Source organism: Plutella xylostella, chromosome 13, assembly GCF_932276165.1.
Source record: "Plutella xylostella chromosome 13, ilPluXylo3.1, whole genome shotgun sequence".
Lineage (NCBI taxonomy): Eukaryota > Metazoa > Arthropoda > Insecta > Lepidoptera > Plutellidae > Plutella > Plutella xylostella.
Window position 1 is genome coordinate 573,829 of NC_063993.1, and position 20,510 is coordinate 594,338.

At 39.9% G+C, this 20,510-nt stretch overlaps 1 protein-coding gene across 3 annotated transcripts in view; it reads left to right on the forward strand.

The window, feature by feature from the left end:
- The window catches only part of LOC105398246 (roundabout homolog 1), a 40,615-nt gene extending 20,743 nt beyond the window's left edge, over window positions 1-19,872 (forward strand). For all 3 annotated transcript variants that reach the window (XM_048625068.1, XM_048625069.1, XM_038112000.2), the window contains exons 2-11: window positions 8,339-8,493; window positions 13,874-14,200; window positions 14,346-14,499; window positions 15,585-15,715; window positions 15,859-16,131; window positions 16,210-17,526; window positions 17,616-17,949; window positions 18,058-18,230; window positions 18,838-19,181; window positions 19,264-19,872. In XM_048625068.1, the coding sequence (XP_048481025.1) occupies window positions 8,439-8,493; window positions 13,874-14,200; window positions 14,346-14,499; window positions 15,585-15,715; window positions 15,859-16,131; window positions 16,210-17,526; window positions 17,616-17,949; window positions 18,058-18,230; window positions 18,838-19,181; window positions 19,264-19,818 (3,663 nt within the window). In that variant the 5' untranslated portion in view covers window positions 8,339-8,438 and the 3' untranslated portion in view covers window positions 19,819-19,872. The remainder of the gene's footprint in view (window positions 1-8,338; window positions 8,494-13,873; window positions 14,201-14,345; window positions 14,500-15,584; window positions 15,716-15,858; window positions 16,132-16,209; window positions 17,527-17,615; window positions 17,950-18,057; window positions 18,231-18,837; window positions 19,182-19,263) is intronic.
- Window positions 19,873-20,510: the final 638 nt, after the last annotated feature.

Consider the following 20,510-nt stretch of genomic DNA (forward strand, 5'->3'; position numbering starts at 1 on the left):
ACATAAAGCACATCCCATTAATCAATAATCGCACCACAAAGGTCCAATACGATAAAACTCATGGGCAATTTACGAGATGATATGTCTACTCCATATCGCGGCTTATGACTGCATCAGGCAATGTCACGGAAGGCCCAATGAGCTGGAAGAGGCAGCTTTGAGCCATTATCGAGCGAAGGCACTCTCCGCGAATATTGCGCATTGACTTACGATAAATGTTGGAGACAAGTGATTATAATAATATGATTTAAGAAAGTGCAATGAGTGTATAAGACTTACCCTATCGAAAATAAATTTTGCTATTCACATACTTAATGTTTTACGTTCTCAGGTGTCACGTTTAGGTTGTTTAAATATATACGCATTTTTCAAGTACAATATTCGAAAATAATAAAGCACTTTGTAACTTAAATAACAATAATGAAGTCATAACGAGTGTCGTTAAAATCTTAAGTGTTATTATAATTGTAAATGTGCTCGAAAGTCTATTATTACAACCTTATTTATAGCTCTCCATTCAATTATAACAATTGATATAAACAATAGTCGGACTTACGACCCTTTGACAAAAGTGTGGTTTTGGTGGAAACCATTCCTTTCATGTTTAATTTACTGTCCCATTATACGGTGTGTCTGTTTGTTCCTCGCTCTATGGCGGCCCGTTGGGAACGCACAGTAAGTAGAATATATAAATTAGCTGTCAACCCGCTAATCGTTCTGACAGCCAGCGATGAGCCCGACTCCGCACTCCATCAGTGGCCGCCGCCGCCGCCGCCGCCGCCGCTCTCCCGAAAATAGAAGCACAATCATGTCTAAGTTATTTATTTTCGAAACCTTTTAGCGAAACTAGACTCGTTAATTTTGATGCCGTTTCAATTCTGTGAATGAAAACGGTGACTCTTTTGTCCGCTGTGATGGAAAGGCAATAAACAATACCCTTTTTGAATCCCGCAAATTCCATTTTTGCATGCTTTATGGTTGTTGGGGGAGAAGGTGACCCGAGGAGGCTCCGACACCGACATGTCACAAAAATGAGAAAGGAAAAGCCGCAACGACAGGGGACACTTTGACCCCTCAATTATTATGATATGGGTAAAGTGATGCATACAAACGTTCTTATCTGAAGGAAACTTATACTTCAAATAGCGGACCGATCACCGCGGACTAGCGCGGTGGTCTCGCCTGTATTGAAATAGTTACTTATGTTAATTAATTTAAACTTTAAACTGAATCAGAATATTAAACATAAACCATTATCCGAAGCGATATTGAAAGGTTATCCATCAAAGCTTTAGAAACTCTTCCCTAGACCCCCAATTAACCATAATTCAAGATAAGGCAGTAATTCTAAAATAACGGGTGAGCGCTAGAGGGCAATCATTACACAGATTTTGGGTCGATTTTTACATCTTTTGTCTTAGAACTTTGTTAAAAGTAAACCTTGGTTTCCGTTGCCGTTTTTCATTAACTTCTACAGTTCACAAAACAAAAACGTTCTGAAATATGAGATTTTAACACTGCGTCCTCTGTTCAGATGTACAAATGCGCGCTCATCAAAGTACTAAACCGTTGTTATCTCCAAAAATAAATGACCAATTAAAACAATTTAAGTCCCTCGCCGGCCCTTGACGGGGTGGAAGCATAAATCAACGGCCTGGAGTCGAGTAGCGATAAACACTGTGATCCTCCAGTCCAGGTGATAAAAACTGTCCTCTTTTTGGACATAGCACCCGCGAAGCTTGTGAAAGGGTGACATTTTTTAGTCTAAAGGTGCCTTAATTGTTACGTGACCACCCTTTATGTTTATGTCTGGTCCCTTTTTGACAAAAAATGGACCTAAGTAAATGCCCTTAACGAGGTGGCCTAAATTTTTTGTGACATTGTTTCGTAATAGCTCGTAATGGGTTTGATAAGATGATGACTTCTGAGTTGTGGACTGAACACCGCGCTTAGTTTTTTTAGCTGCATACTTGAGTAGGTATTAGTTTGATGTTTGAGTTATGCGGTGAGTGTGTGAGTATTAAAGTGCCACAATGCAGCTACGGTGCGGATGAGAAGGTCAATATTATGATAGTGCGCGTGGTCCGGAGGTTGGAACATGTGGTCAAACATTGAGCAAGTTCGATGTAGCTGTTTAATTTTGTGGTGTTATAACAGCGCGTGCCGCAAACTGCATTTCTCTACTCGGGTACTGCCGGGCTCACAGACATGCTCCCAAAATACACATGCATGAATCAACCGAGCTTCAAAGGCAACGGCCGAGAGCATAAAAGTTTATTTTTCGCAACTTATCATCGGCCTGAATTCGGTTTCTTATCAGATATTTTTGAAGCAAACCTTACATGGCGTAATGTTTTACTTTGAGCTTTAGATTATAAAAGACCATAAGAAAATTTGTTGTTGTAATTAATGCTAATGTAACGCAATTTTTGGTGTTTTATTTCCATCATAAATATTCATGAGCTGATCCTCCCAGATGGATAATACATTGTTTCTGAATTTGAGGCTTGATTGATCACTGAGGCGAATCCAAAATGGCTATAAAATTATTAAAAGTCCTTTTTCAGTGTGACGAGAAGGTGTAACGGTGTGGAAAATTAACCGACACTTCATCCGTACAGTGGGCGGGTCACAAAGTTTTAAAATTGGGGAAAAAAATGGCGGATTTAAGAAACACCGATGCAGCTGCCCGTAGAGCTCTTGGACATCTGGATGTCACATATTAATATTTATTATTTTACGGCTCGTTCCTAAGTTTATTCAGTTTCGGGTTTTTGTTCCGAGGAATTAGTGAATGTATAAACAGGTGGCCTCGACACGCACACTGACATTGATACTGACCATAAAAAGTTACAGATACTTTTTATTCAACTTCGACAAAAGAAGGAGGTTCCCAATTCTCTGTATGTGTGTTTCAATAGTTTGACTCTTAACATAAGGAATTACTTAACTGCTTATTAGATAGGTACTTAATTATTATACTCATTACACATCAATAAATAAGTAATAAAATACAAAGTACACTAAGTGTTATGTATTCTCAAAGGCGGTAAGGTCACTAATTATTTCAAATGATCAGGAATTTGTATTATCTGATAACATTGAAACATCCCCGGCCTTAGATAAGAGAGGTTATCGCTATCAGAAGGATACAATTAGACGATCTATCCCTTTAATAGAATTAGTGTTTCTTACTCAAAGGCAATGGATTTCCTTAAAGTGTTCGTTCGTCTTCTATACGTACTATCCATCTTATAATTAATTAGTGACATAGGGTTAATAGATTCTAAACGGCTGAATATAATTTTTGTTGATAAAACTTGTTAGCTAATTAATACACAAATACAGATGAAGAAGTCATACTTACAAACTATGTGCTTTCTTTGTTAGTTGCTGGTGAAAATAAGAGAAATTTCAAAATGCCTTAACCATCCCATTGGCTAGCGGCTGTCGGAACGCATTAAACTTTGATTGCCAAAAGCAAAGTCGTAACATAAACCAAACTTCTGCCGCTCTTTTGAGGTTTTTGACATCTCTATTTCGGAGAACTTCAAAGTTTGTGGCGCTTGTAAAAATGTATTTTTGTATCGTCTACGTCTCGCAGCATACAGCTCTATACAGATTTAATCGATAGCGAGTCAGATTGCAATATTTGATAGAGATTTACTATCGGTAGCCGAGGCTAACGTAGATCAGTACTCCAGCTACCTGAAAAACATCTCCCGGTAATATTTGAAACTAAAAATCAACAGATCAGAAACTTTGTTGGTCACGTGACTTTTTACTATGGAGAATTTCCAAAACTCGTAGAACAAAGGTTGTTCAGAATGACCCCCTGAGTGACGACCCCGTTTCGGCTTAGTATTCCATTTTTGAAACACCCTGTATAGGTAGCTATCAATGTAACAGGGCAAAGCAAATAAATGATTGCATTTTTTTTACAATCCATGTACATAAAATATATATATTTTGTTGTGTATGAGGTATAATGCATGTGTACGGTTTTTTATGGTCATCATTATAAAATACTCTTTTTTTTATCAGAGATCGTAAGCCTACTATCCCATGCTAGGATAACAGCAATTGTTACAGCGGCCGGCCCGATGTGCTAAGAGGAAAAAACGTTATTTTATTGCGAGCAACACTCTTTTATTGTATCTCTAAGCAGAGGGTGTTAACTTGGATACCCTCTCCATTGTACGCAGTAGATATTGTCTTTTTTCACCTCTGGAGGTGCTAACACGGAGCTTAAATATATTTTTTATTTTTTTTGTAAATAGCTATTATTGACTACGTACAAAATAAAAAAATACACTTATTTGACAATTTAAAAATACTAAATCTGACCATAAATATTGTTGGTGATACATATTTTCCATACAAATACAGGTAATAAATCAGATAGACATCAAGGCAACATAATCCATCCACGTCAAACACGTAAATGAATGAATGAGGGTGGACTTTATCTACAGCCTACTTCCACATGCATGCACTCGTCGTCGACCAAAAACAAAAGACAGTCAGATCTTCACTTCGCAAAACGGCGGCAGCAATCCTAATTTCGCTCGGTCCCATTAAGCCGGCGCATTCATAAGCTTCCAAAATTCTCTCGCACATAATAATCTCTTACTGCCTTTGTAAGGCCGCTTCCGCCGGGGACAATAGACGCATGCAAACTTCGTGAAATGGGTAAAAATAATCCGCTACCCGAAGCCTAATACATCACGCGAACTGTCAGTCGAGACCGCACGGACAAAAATAGTGTATTGTGAACGACCGCCGCCGCTTTGTAGACGACTTTTGTGAAATGAAAACTTGCACAATTTTGGCAATACACGCACCGAGACAAAAAACTGTGCACCAATCTTCGCTGACAATTGCTGCTTCACACGGAATCTTTGGATCCAAACAAACGCGAGCAGAATTTAAAATTATTCTTTAATCCGTGGTTTTTGTTAAATTAGAGGCATCATCAAATGCTGAATTAATGACACGACAGTGCTGGTAATCAAAGAGAACTTTAGTGTCGACAAATAAGCAGACGGGAACAGTTAGTTCCTAAATTGGCTTGTGGAGTAAAAGACTGGCGTCTCTTCACAAGCACACAATTAATAATTCTCAAATGGGGACGCAGTTAATATTTTACACGAGTGAAGCGATCAATCGCTCTTTGTGTGGGGCGCACGTCGACGCTCGCGCAGCGTAAATATGGCAGCCGCCGACCAAACAAACATTATTCAAAATTCATGTTTTCATTTATTTTTGTAAGCACACACGGAATCAAACGACGAGTGCGTGTGATCGCGGCGGAGTTGAATGCACGTAACATATTGCACGCCACTGTCAATGTGGCACTTACAACAATGATCACTCGTGTGTGGATACGCTTAAAAGGGCTTGAGAAATTCAAGAATTTGCTCAAGTAATCAAAGATCTCTTACAGAATACCTGAGTCTAGCGGCTGCACAAGAGAGTGGGTAAACATTATTACGACTGGTGGACGCGGCAGCTATGTGAAAAATAAACACTATCCAGTTGAACAGACAGCTTAGTGCGTTTGCTAAACTTATCTCGTACGCGCCTTAAAAGTATAAAGTCAACAGCCGCTATTATACCACAAGTGTCGTTACATTTACTAACGACTTTGTTGTTTGTATAAGATTTCCCTTTAGTCAACTTTCTGCTTTCAAGGGTTTGAGATAAAGGGTTATCTAGACTAGGTGACCCTAAATTTCACCAAACACGGTGCATTACACGATTATATATCTAAATACATTTTTGAGCGGCTTGTTTTTAGTCGTTTTTCATGTTTCTTATTTAGAAATCTGTCAACAGCTCCGATTAGTCCACAATTGCTGTGTAGTAAATTTCCCATAACTTCAATACTTTATGCTCCAAACAACCCTTTAATATCGTGTGGTACTCCTGTTTGTAAACTTTAAAATACTTTACGACATATTCATAACAGGCCACTTGTAAAGAGGGCATTGTTTATAAAGCGATACAGTTTTTGTGTTAGTAGTGCGCTGCGCTGTCGCCAAAGAGGTAATAAATTTCAACTTCAACCTTGGTTTGTTTGGGTTAACCCGTAGGTGCATGTGTGCCTCCTGGGAACTTACTCTGGGATAGGTTAGTTTCACGTTCAACGATCCCTTTAAACTGAAGTTTACGTTATGTAGATGCGAGTTTAAAACTATACTCCTGGTTCCCTGCGTTGTTATTAGGTTAAGTGCGAGTTTTGCATCCTTCTAGAAGTTGTTGATGTTTCTAAGAGTTTCCTCTTAAAGTTTGCTTTAGTTCACTCAGGAAGCCAAATTTCACTAAAAGGGCCAGGAAGATATTATGTTTTAAAAAACATCAATATTAAAATATATAGGTATCATCGAACTGTAGCTTACTTCATAGATGTTGTTACATTGATTACTGCTAACGAAATGAAATCATAAGCATGCATATTCATTATTCCATCAACAACTTAGATAAATAAACGGAAATCCTTGTTGTCAATAGGCACTTGAGATAAACCAACATAAACTACTTTAGTTAAAACTGAAGGGTCAAATCTCGGCCATCTTTGCGTGGGTTCACTAAGTAACCCGCAGCTCCCAAATATCGCTTTCCAATTCAGCAAAAAGTTTTAGGATTGAATGTTAAACTTTATGGAGCGGCATACAAGGTTCAAATTACACGTTTCAACTGGTGGCCAGCCAAGGGTTTTGTTTTCAATTATCGATATCAGTGTTCAATGGATGGTTTACTTGCTGTCAATTTTAATTGATATGATAACTGGCAGATCTACTGTCGGACGCGTCAAAAATTGTTTTTGAAGGATTTGGGAAGTATTTAATTAAATACTATACAGTGATGTTAGTGATACGTACCGTACAAATAAAAATTGGATGTAAATCCTTATATTTTTTTAATTTATTTATTTAAACGAAAGATATTTACGTTACAAATTAATGGCAATGCGTCAGAAAGCTTTTAGGGTTTCTATGCGCTCTATGGTTCCTCGACTGAAAATATATAGGTATAAAAATATAGTACTAACAATTAAATGGGTAACAAGAATAAATAATAATATATTATGCAAAACATTAAATTTATTAACCGTAAATACAAAAATCTGTTTTCTTAAAATACAAGTTCGTGTTTTTCAAAATCATAACAATTTCGCATTAGTCTTTGAGTGGTTTGATCTTTATTTTTAAATCCAAATCCATATCCTCATTTACTTTAAACATGAACGACGTCTGCATTAAATATTCATAAAAAAACTGTGTCATCTTTTACATCTGTTTCTTATAAACATGAAAGGACTTAAAAAGATCTTCTGGTTTTTATAAATCTGTGAAATTGGTTGTGAAATCTTAAGAATTTATTAATTTTGTTTACGTTTTGGAGTTGTAGTTTATTTTAGCTTATCAAAATATTAATTGGAGTTACGGCCCTTGACTTGAAGAGCTTTGACTCGTTGACAGTTATTTAGAATATTTGAGACAGCCCAAATAAATACAGTGAAGTTGTTTACTTTATTGCGACAGTCTGGGAAGAGTGTTGTTTGTATTATGAGCTACGTCCAGAAATACCTACCTCATACAATATACATACCTCTGACTCTGTGGAATATTATAAAATGTTATCTCCGTTCTTAAACTTGTCGATTTTAGATACATGTCATGTGGTATTATTTCCTCTTTGGAGGAGGTCCATGCAGAGCACTATATTCACAGTCAGTTTATGTTAACGTCGACTATTGAATATTCCAGATTCAGTTTTAATTCTAGCACGCTTGTACTGAAATTCTAACTGCATACATCATATTATTATGTTACTCTTTCAATGTCCTTCTATTAATACCTATTGTAACATAAAAATACAATATTATATCATCGTCTGCTTCACGACACGTCAGTACACGAGGTACAGGACTATTGAAGTACGGTTTTAAGTATTATTAAATAAAGGAGAGAGGTTTATGAAGAGAATTAAGTGGTAACTGGATTAGAGTTGGGTCTTTAAATCAATAAACCGTAACTGTGTCCGGACCCCCCCCCCCCCACCTCACGGGATCTCGCATTATCCCTGAACCTTTTAGTGGAAATCTATTCTTGTTTTAGACAGATCCAACTTATCCTAAATGTTTCATGGTATATATTTACACAACTATATTATTTCTCCTTTTCCCTGAGAGCTATTTACATTGAGGTTTTGGTATACCCGCCCCAATGTACCTATTGCAGTCTTATGTAAACTGTCTACTCGAATTTTGCTCTTTGTATCAGCATGGTTATTTAAAGATCAACGTTTATTAACATTTTTCTCCTCTTTACAGATGACGCTATATGGTATCCGAATGTTTTGTAGCAGACAGCAGAGCGGGCGAGCGGGCACCGTCGGGTAGCAGTCACAGAACAATGTGGACTCTGTGAACCATGGACACCCTCGCTGTGGTGACGTCCCTTCTGGGACTTGTCTGCTTAGTGCCAGGTTTGTAACCTAAATCTAATTATTATTTAGAATCTTTACCTGTTTTTGTAAGGATTGCCTGCAGTGAAACATAAGCCTTCATTTGGGTATTGCATAAAATATGTAAAATTTTAACCAGAATTTTCACAAATTATGCATAAATTAAGCTAATTTGAGCCCATGTTTTAACAGTGACAAACTCACTTCCGAGTCAGAGTTCAACCGTCGCCTCCTAATAGCCTAATGGGTCTGCGTTTCTTGGGGTCGCCCCCTCACGATATTTAATGCATTGACTCGGTGTTGCCATACCTACCTACTGTCTAAGATTTGTGGCAACACTCCCCGTGCGTGGGTCAGAAATAGACGTGTCATCGGCGTGATATCGCCGATTCGCCGCTATTAGTCAGTCGGTGAAAATAAGCGGGTGTGCACGGAAACCCGCCACACATGGCACTTTTGGTGCTTTACTTTTAAACTGTTAACAATGTAGAGTCAATCTAACACATTTTAATATTTAAAACAAACATAACACCGTAACACCTAATCAAATGATGAAACGAAAAGAAAACAAAATAGACCCACGGGACAAATTATACGGCAGAATGCAAATAGCTTATTGACAGAACTCATTAGGATAACAAAACACACATGCGTTAAAAGTCCCGCATCTGCGTCGCACTTCGTTTACACTGACAAAAAGGCCGAAACCCCACAGACTACATAACTCCTTGCTCTGGATTCAGTCCCACTGCGAGCAAATGAGAGCCAATGTATTGAATTATTTCAGACTGTGGCCGGAACACCGACGCCGTGGGGCGACTATCAAAGCGTAAAGAAGTTAAGCTAATGTTAAACGACGCCTATCTTTTGTATCTAATGCGTGATGGATGCCGCGTAAAATGCGGCGAAAAAAAGAATAATAAAAATAAACACGAGTCAATTGTTCGTGGTAAGGGTGCCGTACTACGGGCAGCCTGATAATGCCCCGTCATTGTGTTCCGAGCGGTACTGATGGTTTTAGTGTTCCGTAATAAAATTAGAATAAGGACGCCCGGAGTCCTTTTGTATTTTACATTCAGAGTAGGCATCCTCCTTGTTACGCTTAATTATGTTAACCTCATTGTGGAACAACTTTTGGTGTTTCCAGAAAAAATATAAATCGTTGTCAAAGAGAATACGGTCGGTCTCAAAATCCGAGTCTTCATTGACATGAAAGAAGATATTGTCCGTTTTCGTTGAACCATAAATCCGAGCACCAAGTCCAAGCTAAATCTACAAGACTTAGTTTAACATAAACTTAATTTCGTTCCCGCTAAAACTAAATCATTTGAGCGGAGACCATAAATGTGAATTAGAGGTTAAGTGGCCGCTAATTGAATGAAGATCGTGCCAAGTCCTGTGCGCCTTTCTACAGCTTTTAGTAAGTTTTTTCCTGTCACAAGAGTAATGTAGAGGGGGATGTAAAATATTGCTAGGTTTTGTCCGTAAATAGAGACACCCCTCCCTTTTTGCAAGTATGTCTGGCGCTTTAAGTTGGTGCTTCGTCAGGCATTTTGTCAACGAGCCAAATTGCGAATTTGGCTTTTTACCTTCCAATTATGAAAAGGTGAACAAAATGAATTGTTAATTTGCTTTTCTCCTCGTATGCTTTTGAAAATGACATTTCATTTTACTTTAAATAGAGAACATACATTCCTACCTACTCATATTATGTATAAACATGTCAAAGCTTAGTATATCATATATAAAATTATATTAAAGCTTTCGCATCCCAGTTTTTCTTTTAATTAGATCCGACCCACGTTTACTGCCCACTAACTGTTTATAGGCTGTTTGCATTCGGGACTTGTCCGTTCCGTTGCGTCGTTGTTTGCGAATCATTAATTTGTTAACGGACGTCATTTTTACGCTTCGGTGTTTCCAAATGACTCAAAATGAGTGCTGCCAATTTGTACCCTATATCATTACCTTGTTCATGTTATTGATGATTGGATGTTTGTGAAAATACAGGTGCATACACTTAATAATTAGAGAAAAGGATTTTGAATAAATCATAAAGAAAACCTTAGATACGCTTTGTATAATCAACTAATTAATCTAATTACCTATATCTATTTCACTTTAACTAATTAATCTGTGCAAATAGATTTTTTTTTATTTAGTCTAGTGTTTGTAGGGATACACAACCAAACAAAAATTGCGTGCTGTGTTTTATGAACATTGACATTTCAACCCAACCCTGTCAATTAGCAAAAAAATGTCTCTACTTACTCGTAATAACCTCCTTGCATTGCGAAGAGGGTTGCAAAATTAAACACGTGTTCGATTTTCAAAAATCAAGATTGCGTCCTCGGGGAGCCAATCACTGCCATTAGAATTAGATATTTGAAATTCGAACAGCTATCAAGTTACTTGGGGTGGGAAGTAACGAGCTCTTTTGCAATGTTCACGGCCTTTTAGTCAAAGTAATTACTAGGAATTTTTGCGCATCCAAGGCGCATTCATATTGGATTTCAAGCGCTAGATTGCTTGCAATCTAATAAAGTTTTTTACTGATTCTACCTAATTAAATAACGAACCCTTAGGTTAGGACATGAAAGTGGCTTGAAATCTAGGTACATGTACAAAAACGACTAAAACCAAATAAATGGTTAGGTGAAAATATTGATATACTCACGTAATATAAATATACCTGATTAATCACAGTTAATATTTCATTATTACATTACCTAAATAAGAATAATTAATGAAAAGGGCGAGAACCTTTTAAGTTTTGTCTTTGTTAGTAACAGATACAATGAACAAAAACATATATAACAGATCTATTCTTGAAATCCACTTGTAGTTAGTTATGCCTTACTTTAAAAAGATATAAAAGATCCCCAGGACATTTTTGTGTCTAATGGGACCCATTGTTAAATTGTTGACACCAAGGTGGTAAACTTTTGTCGTTAATGTGATCATTAAGACGTTCATTATGTTTTACACATTTACAACTAAAGTTGTACTTAGAGAATGGTGACAAAAAATGGCTTGCATTTATTAATACTTAGGCATCTTTATTTATTTGTCGAGAATCTGCCTACCGTTTCAACATGCAAAGCGTCAAAGCAATAAATAAAAACTTTAATATGACCGCCGATGTTGACACACTAACAAAACAAATTACAGTAAAAAGTTTATTACTGTATCAAAGAAAACCGACTAAAGCACCCATAAACCCAATTTTTCAGCCAAGTAAGTGCAATCAAATGTTCTGTAACCATCAAAAGCTTGGTATACTTCCAGATGGAGCTAAATAAAATAGCACATTTCAGTATTTCAAACTCCAACGGACATCGAACACATTTGTGTTTTTATTTTGTTGGGATCTAGGAAACAGGGCTAGTCGCGTGTCTCAAATGCAAAAGCCGTGTTATCGATATTTTGATGTTTTTTTTCAGACGTCGTCGTGTGACAACATGTGCCTGCAGTAAAAATTAGCAAGGGGACATAGTTCACCCTCGCAATTTTTTTTCTAACAATCATTTTTAACAATAGAGCGTAACTACTCAAATGGAAGTTCGAAATCACCCCCTTTGGTTGCGTAGGCGACGGCGACGACTGGCTCAATGTCATGCAGTTTTATGTAGCTTCATTAATGTTGTATTATTAGGATGTCTATAACTATAGTTTCTGATTGCGTGGGATACTAAGTGTATGGGATTTACTTTAAAACGATGTCCGATGATGTCCCATTCAATTGTCACTCGACATTGCATTGTTATGTCCATAAATCAATCCTTACCCTCTGAATTCAATACATTTGGTTTAAATGTAAGAGGATCTGAAATGGTAGTCTATATCAAAATTTGTATTATAAACTTGTGGTATTGTCTTATTTTTACATTTAGGTACTTACTTGATTGCAACCAGATAAATTAACACAAACATTTAACAAAGATCAATGAGAGTTTACTACGGAATTATACACAACATGCTGTATACTAGGTTATAGCCGATAGGTCAATCAACCAGAAAACTACGCAGTAAAGTTAGTTTTATGAACGCTAAAGGATCGTATCGCGATAAACATAAACAATATTTTATGTTTTTCGCAATCTGCTAAATCTCACTTTTATCTGTCCACGTCTGAAGCATCCACAACGTTATATCGTAGCTGGAATATATACGCACGTCTTTTATGAACTTGACAGAAATTTATGACTGTGACTGTCGCTGTTGTATGGTCAATATTTTTTGTGCGACTGTCCCGGGATCAGCCATTCATAATGCCACCTTCTGTATCATATCTATTTATCTTCGCATTCATATGGAATCCTGTATTTTGGAAGCTGTGGGAATAATTGTTGCATAACATTGCCAAGTTATATTCCATTTCTGTTGGCAGCGGAGCACGTTTCGCAATTCGTAAAAAAGGCTGAAAATACGTTATTGAAATTCTGAATTGTTATGTTAACCTAATTCTAAAACAATAGCCTAACAAAAGCTTTGTTTCAATATCAAATTGTAACGAAGGATTATCCTGAAAATTAAGAGTACGGGAAAATAATGTTGATTTATAAGCTAATATATAAAGCAAAAATGTAGCCCGATAGCAAATCGAATGGAGATTCAATTATAGATTAGCCCTTATAGCGGACCACATCCACAATGTTGGGACACGTGAATAAATAAACACAATTACATCTAACAAAGAATAATCCCTATTGATCCGTTCACAAAAACAACTTTCTAACAAAATTCGAAACCGAGTCCATTACGCAGCATCATCGATTCAGTCAGCCGAAAATCGGACAGCGAATCGGATTTTTTTCCGATCGATTTCTACGTCGCAAAATAATAGTGAGGCTTAACAATGGGCATACATCAATTCTACTGTCAAAAACTAACATCTGCGCGTTCGTTGTAAACAGTGTAAAATAGTGAGGGCCCCAAACAGCATCCTTGGGGGACCCCTGATTCGGCAGGCCTATGTTTATGGCTCATTATTATTGTGCACCGCTTTAGAGTAGCTGCAAATGACATACTCGAACTATTATTAAAATAAATAATTTAATAGCCAGAATTCAAGCCCTTGCTTTACAGAAGCCAGACAAAACGTAGTCTTTTGTTAATTTGAATAATGCTTGTGCTAGAAAATTGTAGTGTGTGGGCGCAAGTTTCATTCCTTTGATTAGATGGCGTTCATTAGACGTACCTTCCTACACACTGAGAGAGGTGCTTGCACTGTCGAGTGTTTACGCGGTAATCAATACGACAGGAGTTTTATATGGAGGGTGATATAAAATCCTTTGGTTTGGAGCTTGGAATGACACGTGCTTTCCCCATTTCAACTTACCCACTTGTAACTTGAGTGTCATTATTTTTGAACCCTGGATTAATCAACGAATTCTTCCAGGTCCAGTGACTGGAGGCCTAAGCGAAGACTATGGAGGAGGGGAAGCCCCCTACATTATAGAGCAGCCAATGGACGTCACCGTAGCTCGGCACCAGCCGGCGACCATCAACTGTCGGGCCGGGGGGTCTCCCACGCCCACCGTGCGCTGGTACAAGGGCGGCGTGCTGGTGGTGTCCGACACGCACCGCAGTCTGCTGCCGGCCGGGGGGCTGTTCTTCCTGAGGGCCACGCACGGGCGTGCGCACTCGGACGCCGGGGTGTACTGGTGTGAAGCCACCAACCCGTACGGGACGGCTCGGAGCAGGAATGCTACGTTGCATGTTGCTGGTGAGTTCTTATTTGATCATTCTTATATATTTTTCCAATCCAATTGACTTAGAAAAGTATTCCAAAAGGATTGTAGACATGTTCGTTTTGCAAAATGTACAAACTATGAGTATATAGGTAATTAATACAGTGGTAACGTTTTCAGTAATCCGTGAAGACTTCAGGCTTGAGCCGGTATCGACGCAGTCGGCTCAGGGAGAGACTGTGATATTAGAATGTTCGCCGCCGCGGGGGTCGCCCGAGCCGTCCGTTTATTGGAAGAAAAATGGACAGACGTTACATTTTGATGGCGACTCCAGGTAAGTGATATTGCTCATTTATATTACTCGACTGCTCTGGTTTCATAGATTTCCTTAATGGCTCAATAAGAATACTTCGCCGACGCCAACCTACTATTAAAACTTCGGGACATTACTCCGCGGGGAAAGCTAAATAATTACTTCTGCAGGAAGGAAGCTATTATCTATCCATTTTTAAGAGCAATTTTCTCAATGCTTACTGTAATTTTCGCCATTTTCCTTGGCCTTGTTAACTGCGCGAGTTGTCGAAGAAACTTTTGGCTTGCAGTCAAAGTTGGCATTCACGATATTCATATAAGTTAAAGAGATATCCAATGAATGGCTCGTGGAGTTGATAAGTTGGAGTTCGGAGTGAATTCAGTAGTTAGCGAGAGCCATTGAACATGGCGGCTGGTGCCAGAAAGCGATAGCCCTACAAATTGTTCCAACATCGCTCTCTGATATCCGATACCATGTAAGCTCGTATAAGTTTAATAGGGCCATGACCGATCAAAACAGCCATTTCCTATCTTTACGATTAAATGATTGAATTTCGTGGCTTATCCCATTTTATTGCGCTGCAAATAAAGCCTAATCAATCTTAATTGAAGTTTTTAAGACTCAGAAGTAACTTGTGTAGTAGAACCAGAAAGTAAATTGCTTTATCGCATGACAAGTTGATGAGCTTTTTGTTGATTTTATTACCACTTAGAGCCATTAGTTATGCTCCTTATCATGTAGCTACCTAATTACTTTTATATGTTATGTAGCTTGCTTTTTAATAAGACCCCGTCATTTCCTTCAAAAAGTTGCACATACAAAATGTAAACACTAGATGGATGTGGGGTGCATCAAAGTTATAAGAGAAAAGGGGCATATTTGAAGTGCTCAACAAGCAATCAAGAAAAATCTGAATAGTTCTGACGCACCAGACCCCTTATTAAATGTTAATTTCCCATTCAATTATTCCGCCCTACATTTCAATGAGTCTTTTAATATGTAATCAATGTGTACGCTACTGTTTCAAAGCTGTTGCGTAGAGATTCATTTTGATTTGTTTAGCCGGGAAACAGTACGGTGTAGTGATCGAATGTTACTTTTTATAGAATGCATTTAGTCGACGGTGGCAGTCTCGTAATACAAGACGCTCGGCAATCCGACGCGGGACGATACCAGTGCGTGGCTCGGAATGCGGCCGGCACCCGGGAGTCCACCGTCGCCACGCTGCGCATACACAGTACGTACATAACACACCTAACTACATCCATAAATTCAAATCACAGCTCCATTTCACATTTGTTCGCAAAGTTCCGGAACGAAAGCCATTCACCGCGGACGCCTCTTTTGTCACGTAATTCAGTAAGACATTTCTCCCTGCAGTTAAGCCGTACTTAATCACGGGTCCTGAGGACGCGGTGGCGCAGACCGGCGGCTCGGTGACGTTCCAGTGCCGCGCGGGGGGGGACCCGCTGCCGGACGTGCTGTGGCGGCGCAGCGCCGGCGGCGGCGACATGCCGCTCGGCCGGGTGAAGGTGCTGGACGACAGGAGTCTCCGGCTGGATGACGTCACGATAGCTGATGAGGGAGAGTACACGTGCGAGGCCGACAACTCCGTCGGTGCCGTCACCGCCAGCGGCTATCTCACTGTCTATGGTAAGTCCAGACAAAATTATTCTTTGAAATGTTTGGCAGTAGTTTATGAATGTTGTAGTAATGACACGCTTTTTACAGACTCACCGTCGATAATGCTGAAACCTACCAGCGTTAGCGTAGAGAGTGGCTCGAGTGCCACATTCACTTGCACGGCGACCGGCCGCCCCGAGCCCACTATGTTCTGGAGCTTGGAGGGAAACAGAACTATTTTATTTCCGGGAAACAGCAAAGGAAAGTATTCCGCATCGGAGGTGCTCGACGGAGTCACTGTGTTGACAATCAGTGACACCAATAAAAACGATAGCAGCAACACGATAGTTTGTTCGGCGGTCAACCTGGCCGGCAGCTCGCTGGCGCGGGGGAGGCTCAGCGTGACGTCAGACGACGACCGCCCGCCGCCAATCATAACAAACGGGCCCTCTAACCAAACGTTACCTATAAAATCGATGGCAGTTTTCCCTTGTAGCGCGATCGGAATACCTGAACCGATCGTCGCTTGGTATTTCGAGGGGGAGGCCGTAATACAAAACCAAAGAAGGAATATATCTAATGACGGCACTCTTATATTGAAGGATTTAGATAAAGGCGACAGCGGTACGTATACGTGCGTGGCGTCGTCGCCTCACGGGAAATCCGTGTGGAGCGGCGCGCTGCTCGTCGACAGCCCCACCAACCCTAATCTTCATTTCTACCGCGCCGCCGACGTGTCGGCGCTGCCCGGGGCGCCAACAAAACCACACGTTTTTAATCAAACAGAGAACAGCGTAACAATAACGTGGAATCAGAACAACAAGATTGGTTCCTCGTCTCTCGTCGGTTATCAAGTGGAAGTGTTTACTCGCGAGACGCTATCCGGCAAGAACACGGCGCGGAACTCGAGGGGGTGGCAAGTGCTGGCGCGCAGAGTTCATCAAACACATTTCCACGCTAAATCACTCATTCCAGGTATCACGTACATGTTTATAGTGCGGGCGGAAAACTCGCATGGCTTATCGGGCCCAAGTGCTATATCGGATCCAATTACAGTAAGCGACAGCGGTGGCAGTGTGTGGGAGAACGGTGTTTACTCCAACAACACAGAGTTCAGAAACAACATTATGACTGATAACATCGTCGAGCTCATTGAGGCCACGCCAATGGATTCCAAAACTATAAAGCTAATGTGGGAAATATTGAATTTCTATTATCTGGAAGGTCTTTTTATATACTTCAGGCCGCTTGATAATAAAACAAATGACTTCGATATGAAAACCATTTTTCATTCCAATGACGTTTCCGGGTATGAAATAACGAATCTGAGGAAGTTTACGAAGTATGAATTTTTCCTGATACCTTTTTACAAGAAGTTTGAAGGGAAGCCGTCTAACTCTCGGGTGGCAAGAACTTTAGATGACGGTAAATATAATTGTATCCGTATATTTGACCTGGATAATGGTTACCACACTATTTTCATGTTCATAATTAACCGAAATAATTACTTTCAGTTCCGGATGGCCCACCGACCAATATAGAAATGTTCATCATGAATTCAACGACAGTCCATTTAAAATGGTCACCGCCGGAATCGAATTTACAAAATGGTGCAATTTCCGGATACAATGTTCTAGTGAACTGGTTGGATATTCCTGCGAACAAGTCCATGGTGGCCATCAACACGACCGTCCAGTCGGCCACCAGCCTCATCATGACGAATCTGACTTCTGGAGTGAGCTATTCAGTACAAATTGCAGCACAAACTTCGGCCGGTCTTGGGCCGTTCAGCCAAAAAGTTTATCTGAATATTGATTCAAGATCTGTTGGATTAGATCCGTTATCAAGGTAAAATTCTTATGAGTATTTTTTTTCACTTTAATGTGGCATTATGTTAAGTACTTTATTCGTTTTATGAGTAGGTAGGTATATTTAATAATGCTATGTTGTTTCCAGGTATCCTCCAAACGGCGATGTATCGATAGTAGCCGGTGATTTCGTAATGGAAACGTGGTTTTACTTTTTAATCGGGGCAATTCTCATATTTAAAATTATAATGATTGCCGCCGTCATATACATTCGCAAACATAACATCTTTGCCAAGAAATCTGCTCTTCCAAACATTTATGGTAAGTATCTACTACTCTCTTTTGTGGATACATAAAAGTTGCATCATAAAACTGCAAACCGACAAATTTAAAATGCGCTGCAGACTTTATGATCTTTGCGCTAACTTCGCAGACAGATCTTGTAGCTTTCCGGCAGAAAATGTCACAGTTATCTTTGCTGTAATAGCCTACAATTGAAGACACTGTAAAAAACCAGCTTATCTCGAGATGCTTACATTTTTTCCGAGGAATCATCAGAATTTCAAAATTAAAAACATTCCTCGGGTGTGTCGGGGGGGCGAGGGTGCGCCGCGTTTGTTCGGAGGCTCGGGGGAGGGTGCTAGATTACTTTCAAGTTGAAAGGTAGCGAGCCCTCGTAAGCACGGCGGATCTCTTTCACTTTGCATAGGAATGATACAAATCCGAGAAATAAAGACCCAGTAAATGTAAATGTTTTCTCCTTTGTGTCCCGAGGCGATTTGTTTTGTTGGTTCACCCACTTATAATTTCAACAATCTTGTTTTCCGTTCCTCTTAACTTCTCGCGAAATAAATATTTGATGAAATGCGCCAACACGAAATGGTAACGATGTTGAGATAGCTGGAATTAAGGAATCTTTTTATTTCAGATGCCAACGGCACCGGCTTAGTGACTCACATGAACATAAAAGCGGCAGTTTCGTTGTCGCATCCACTCAGCAGTTGTTACAATAAGAACACGGTGACTAAGACGGAGTCATTACTCTGGATGGAGAACCAGCCGGGCCTGTGCATGATGAGCCAGACCAATCACAGCAAGGAGAAAGCTAATTCCGAATACGATAAAGTAGCGCAGCCATTACCGGAGTATGCAGAAGTGACGTCCGCCCGCGTAAATGGGAATGAATGGAACACCAGCAAAACAGCCACGTCGCCGGCCGCCTACGCGTCCGTTACTCTAGTGGCGAACACCCGGCAATGTGTCAGCTCTCTGGTAAATATCCTGTTTTCGACCATATTTCATAAAGATTTTACGTTTCCATCCACAAATCTAACGTGCTCTTTCTTTTTGACAGGGCTGGTTCCCGCCGGGCGGCAAAAATGTAGATAGCACTGACAAGCGCTACGTGCCGGATGAAGAGTTATATCCGGCCAACAATGGCGGCTACTACAACAGGAACGTGTACAGTGAAAAGTACTTCCAGGGTCAGCCGAACGTCCTCAAATTTTACGATTTGCCGTCGATGGAGAAGACGCAGAAAGCGTCACTGCGGTACAACCAGAGCCTGGAGGAGAGGCGGTCGCACGACCAGCTGAAGACTGACACGGAGACGCAGAATCTTATTGGAAGGACGTACGAGTTGAGTTCGAGTAAGAACTCGGAGTCTGATACGACGTACCGCGCCTTCGGGGACGATGATACTGACGAGGAGAACTACATCGAGGAGGGGGTGTACGACGACCTGCACTCGGTGCAGCTGCCGCGGCACCACCGGGCGCAGAACCAGTACGAGAGGCCGAACTTCGACAGCGACAGCCCGCGCGCGGCGTCGCGGCTCACGTCCACGTTCCGGCACGGGCAGGGCGCGCCCCCGCCCCCGCACCCCCGCGCCGACTCCATCACCCGGTAGTATCGAGCCCTGCCGCTCTTCGGCGATTTGTGCCAAACTGACGTATGAGACGGTTTCAGAGTGTGACGTCACATTGACGATGCGGATCGCAGTTCTTCCTCAGTGGCGTAAAACTCTTGGTTCATGACAGTGTTTAGATTTTCTTACGGTGCAAAATTATTACGTGGACTTTGAAGTGCTTTACTTTACGTTGAATTTATTTTGTGGCCTAATTGAAAGTTAAGCTCGCGGTCTAATTAGAATATTTATTTAGAGATTTATTTTACGAAAATACTTTACTTTGTATTTTCGTAAATTGCTGCCATGTATAAAATACTTATTTCAATTTTTAGTAAGTAACTGTTTGTACATGATAAATTTGTAAATATTGTAGATAATTTAACAATTTAAGGTTCTTGTACTGAAAGTTTAAACGAAACTATATTTCTAATTGTACTACTTATAAAGGAACTGAAAATGAACAATCTTCAATACTACGATAAGTGTTGACTATGATACGACGTTAAAGGATTTGATAAATATTCAATTATATCCGTCTTATATCAGTTGACGAATTTGTAACCTAATATCACTAGTGTTAAGTAATAGTATCGGAAAACAAATTAAACGCTTGGCAATAATTTGATATATTGAACTAGTCTAAAATTTCAAGTAGATCTACGTTGTACATACATTTAACGAAATATTAATTA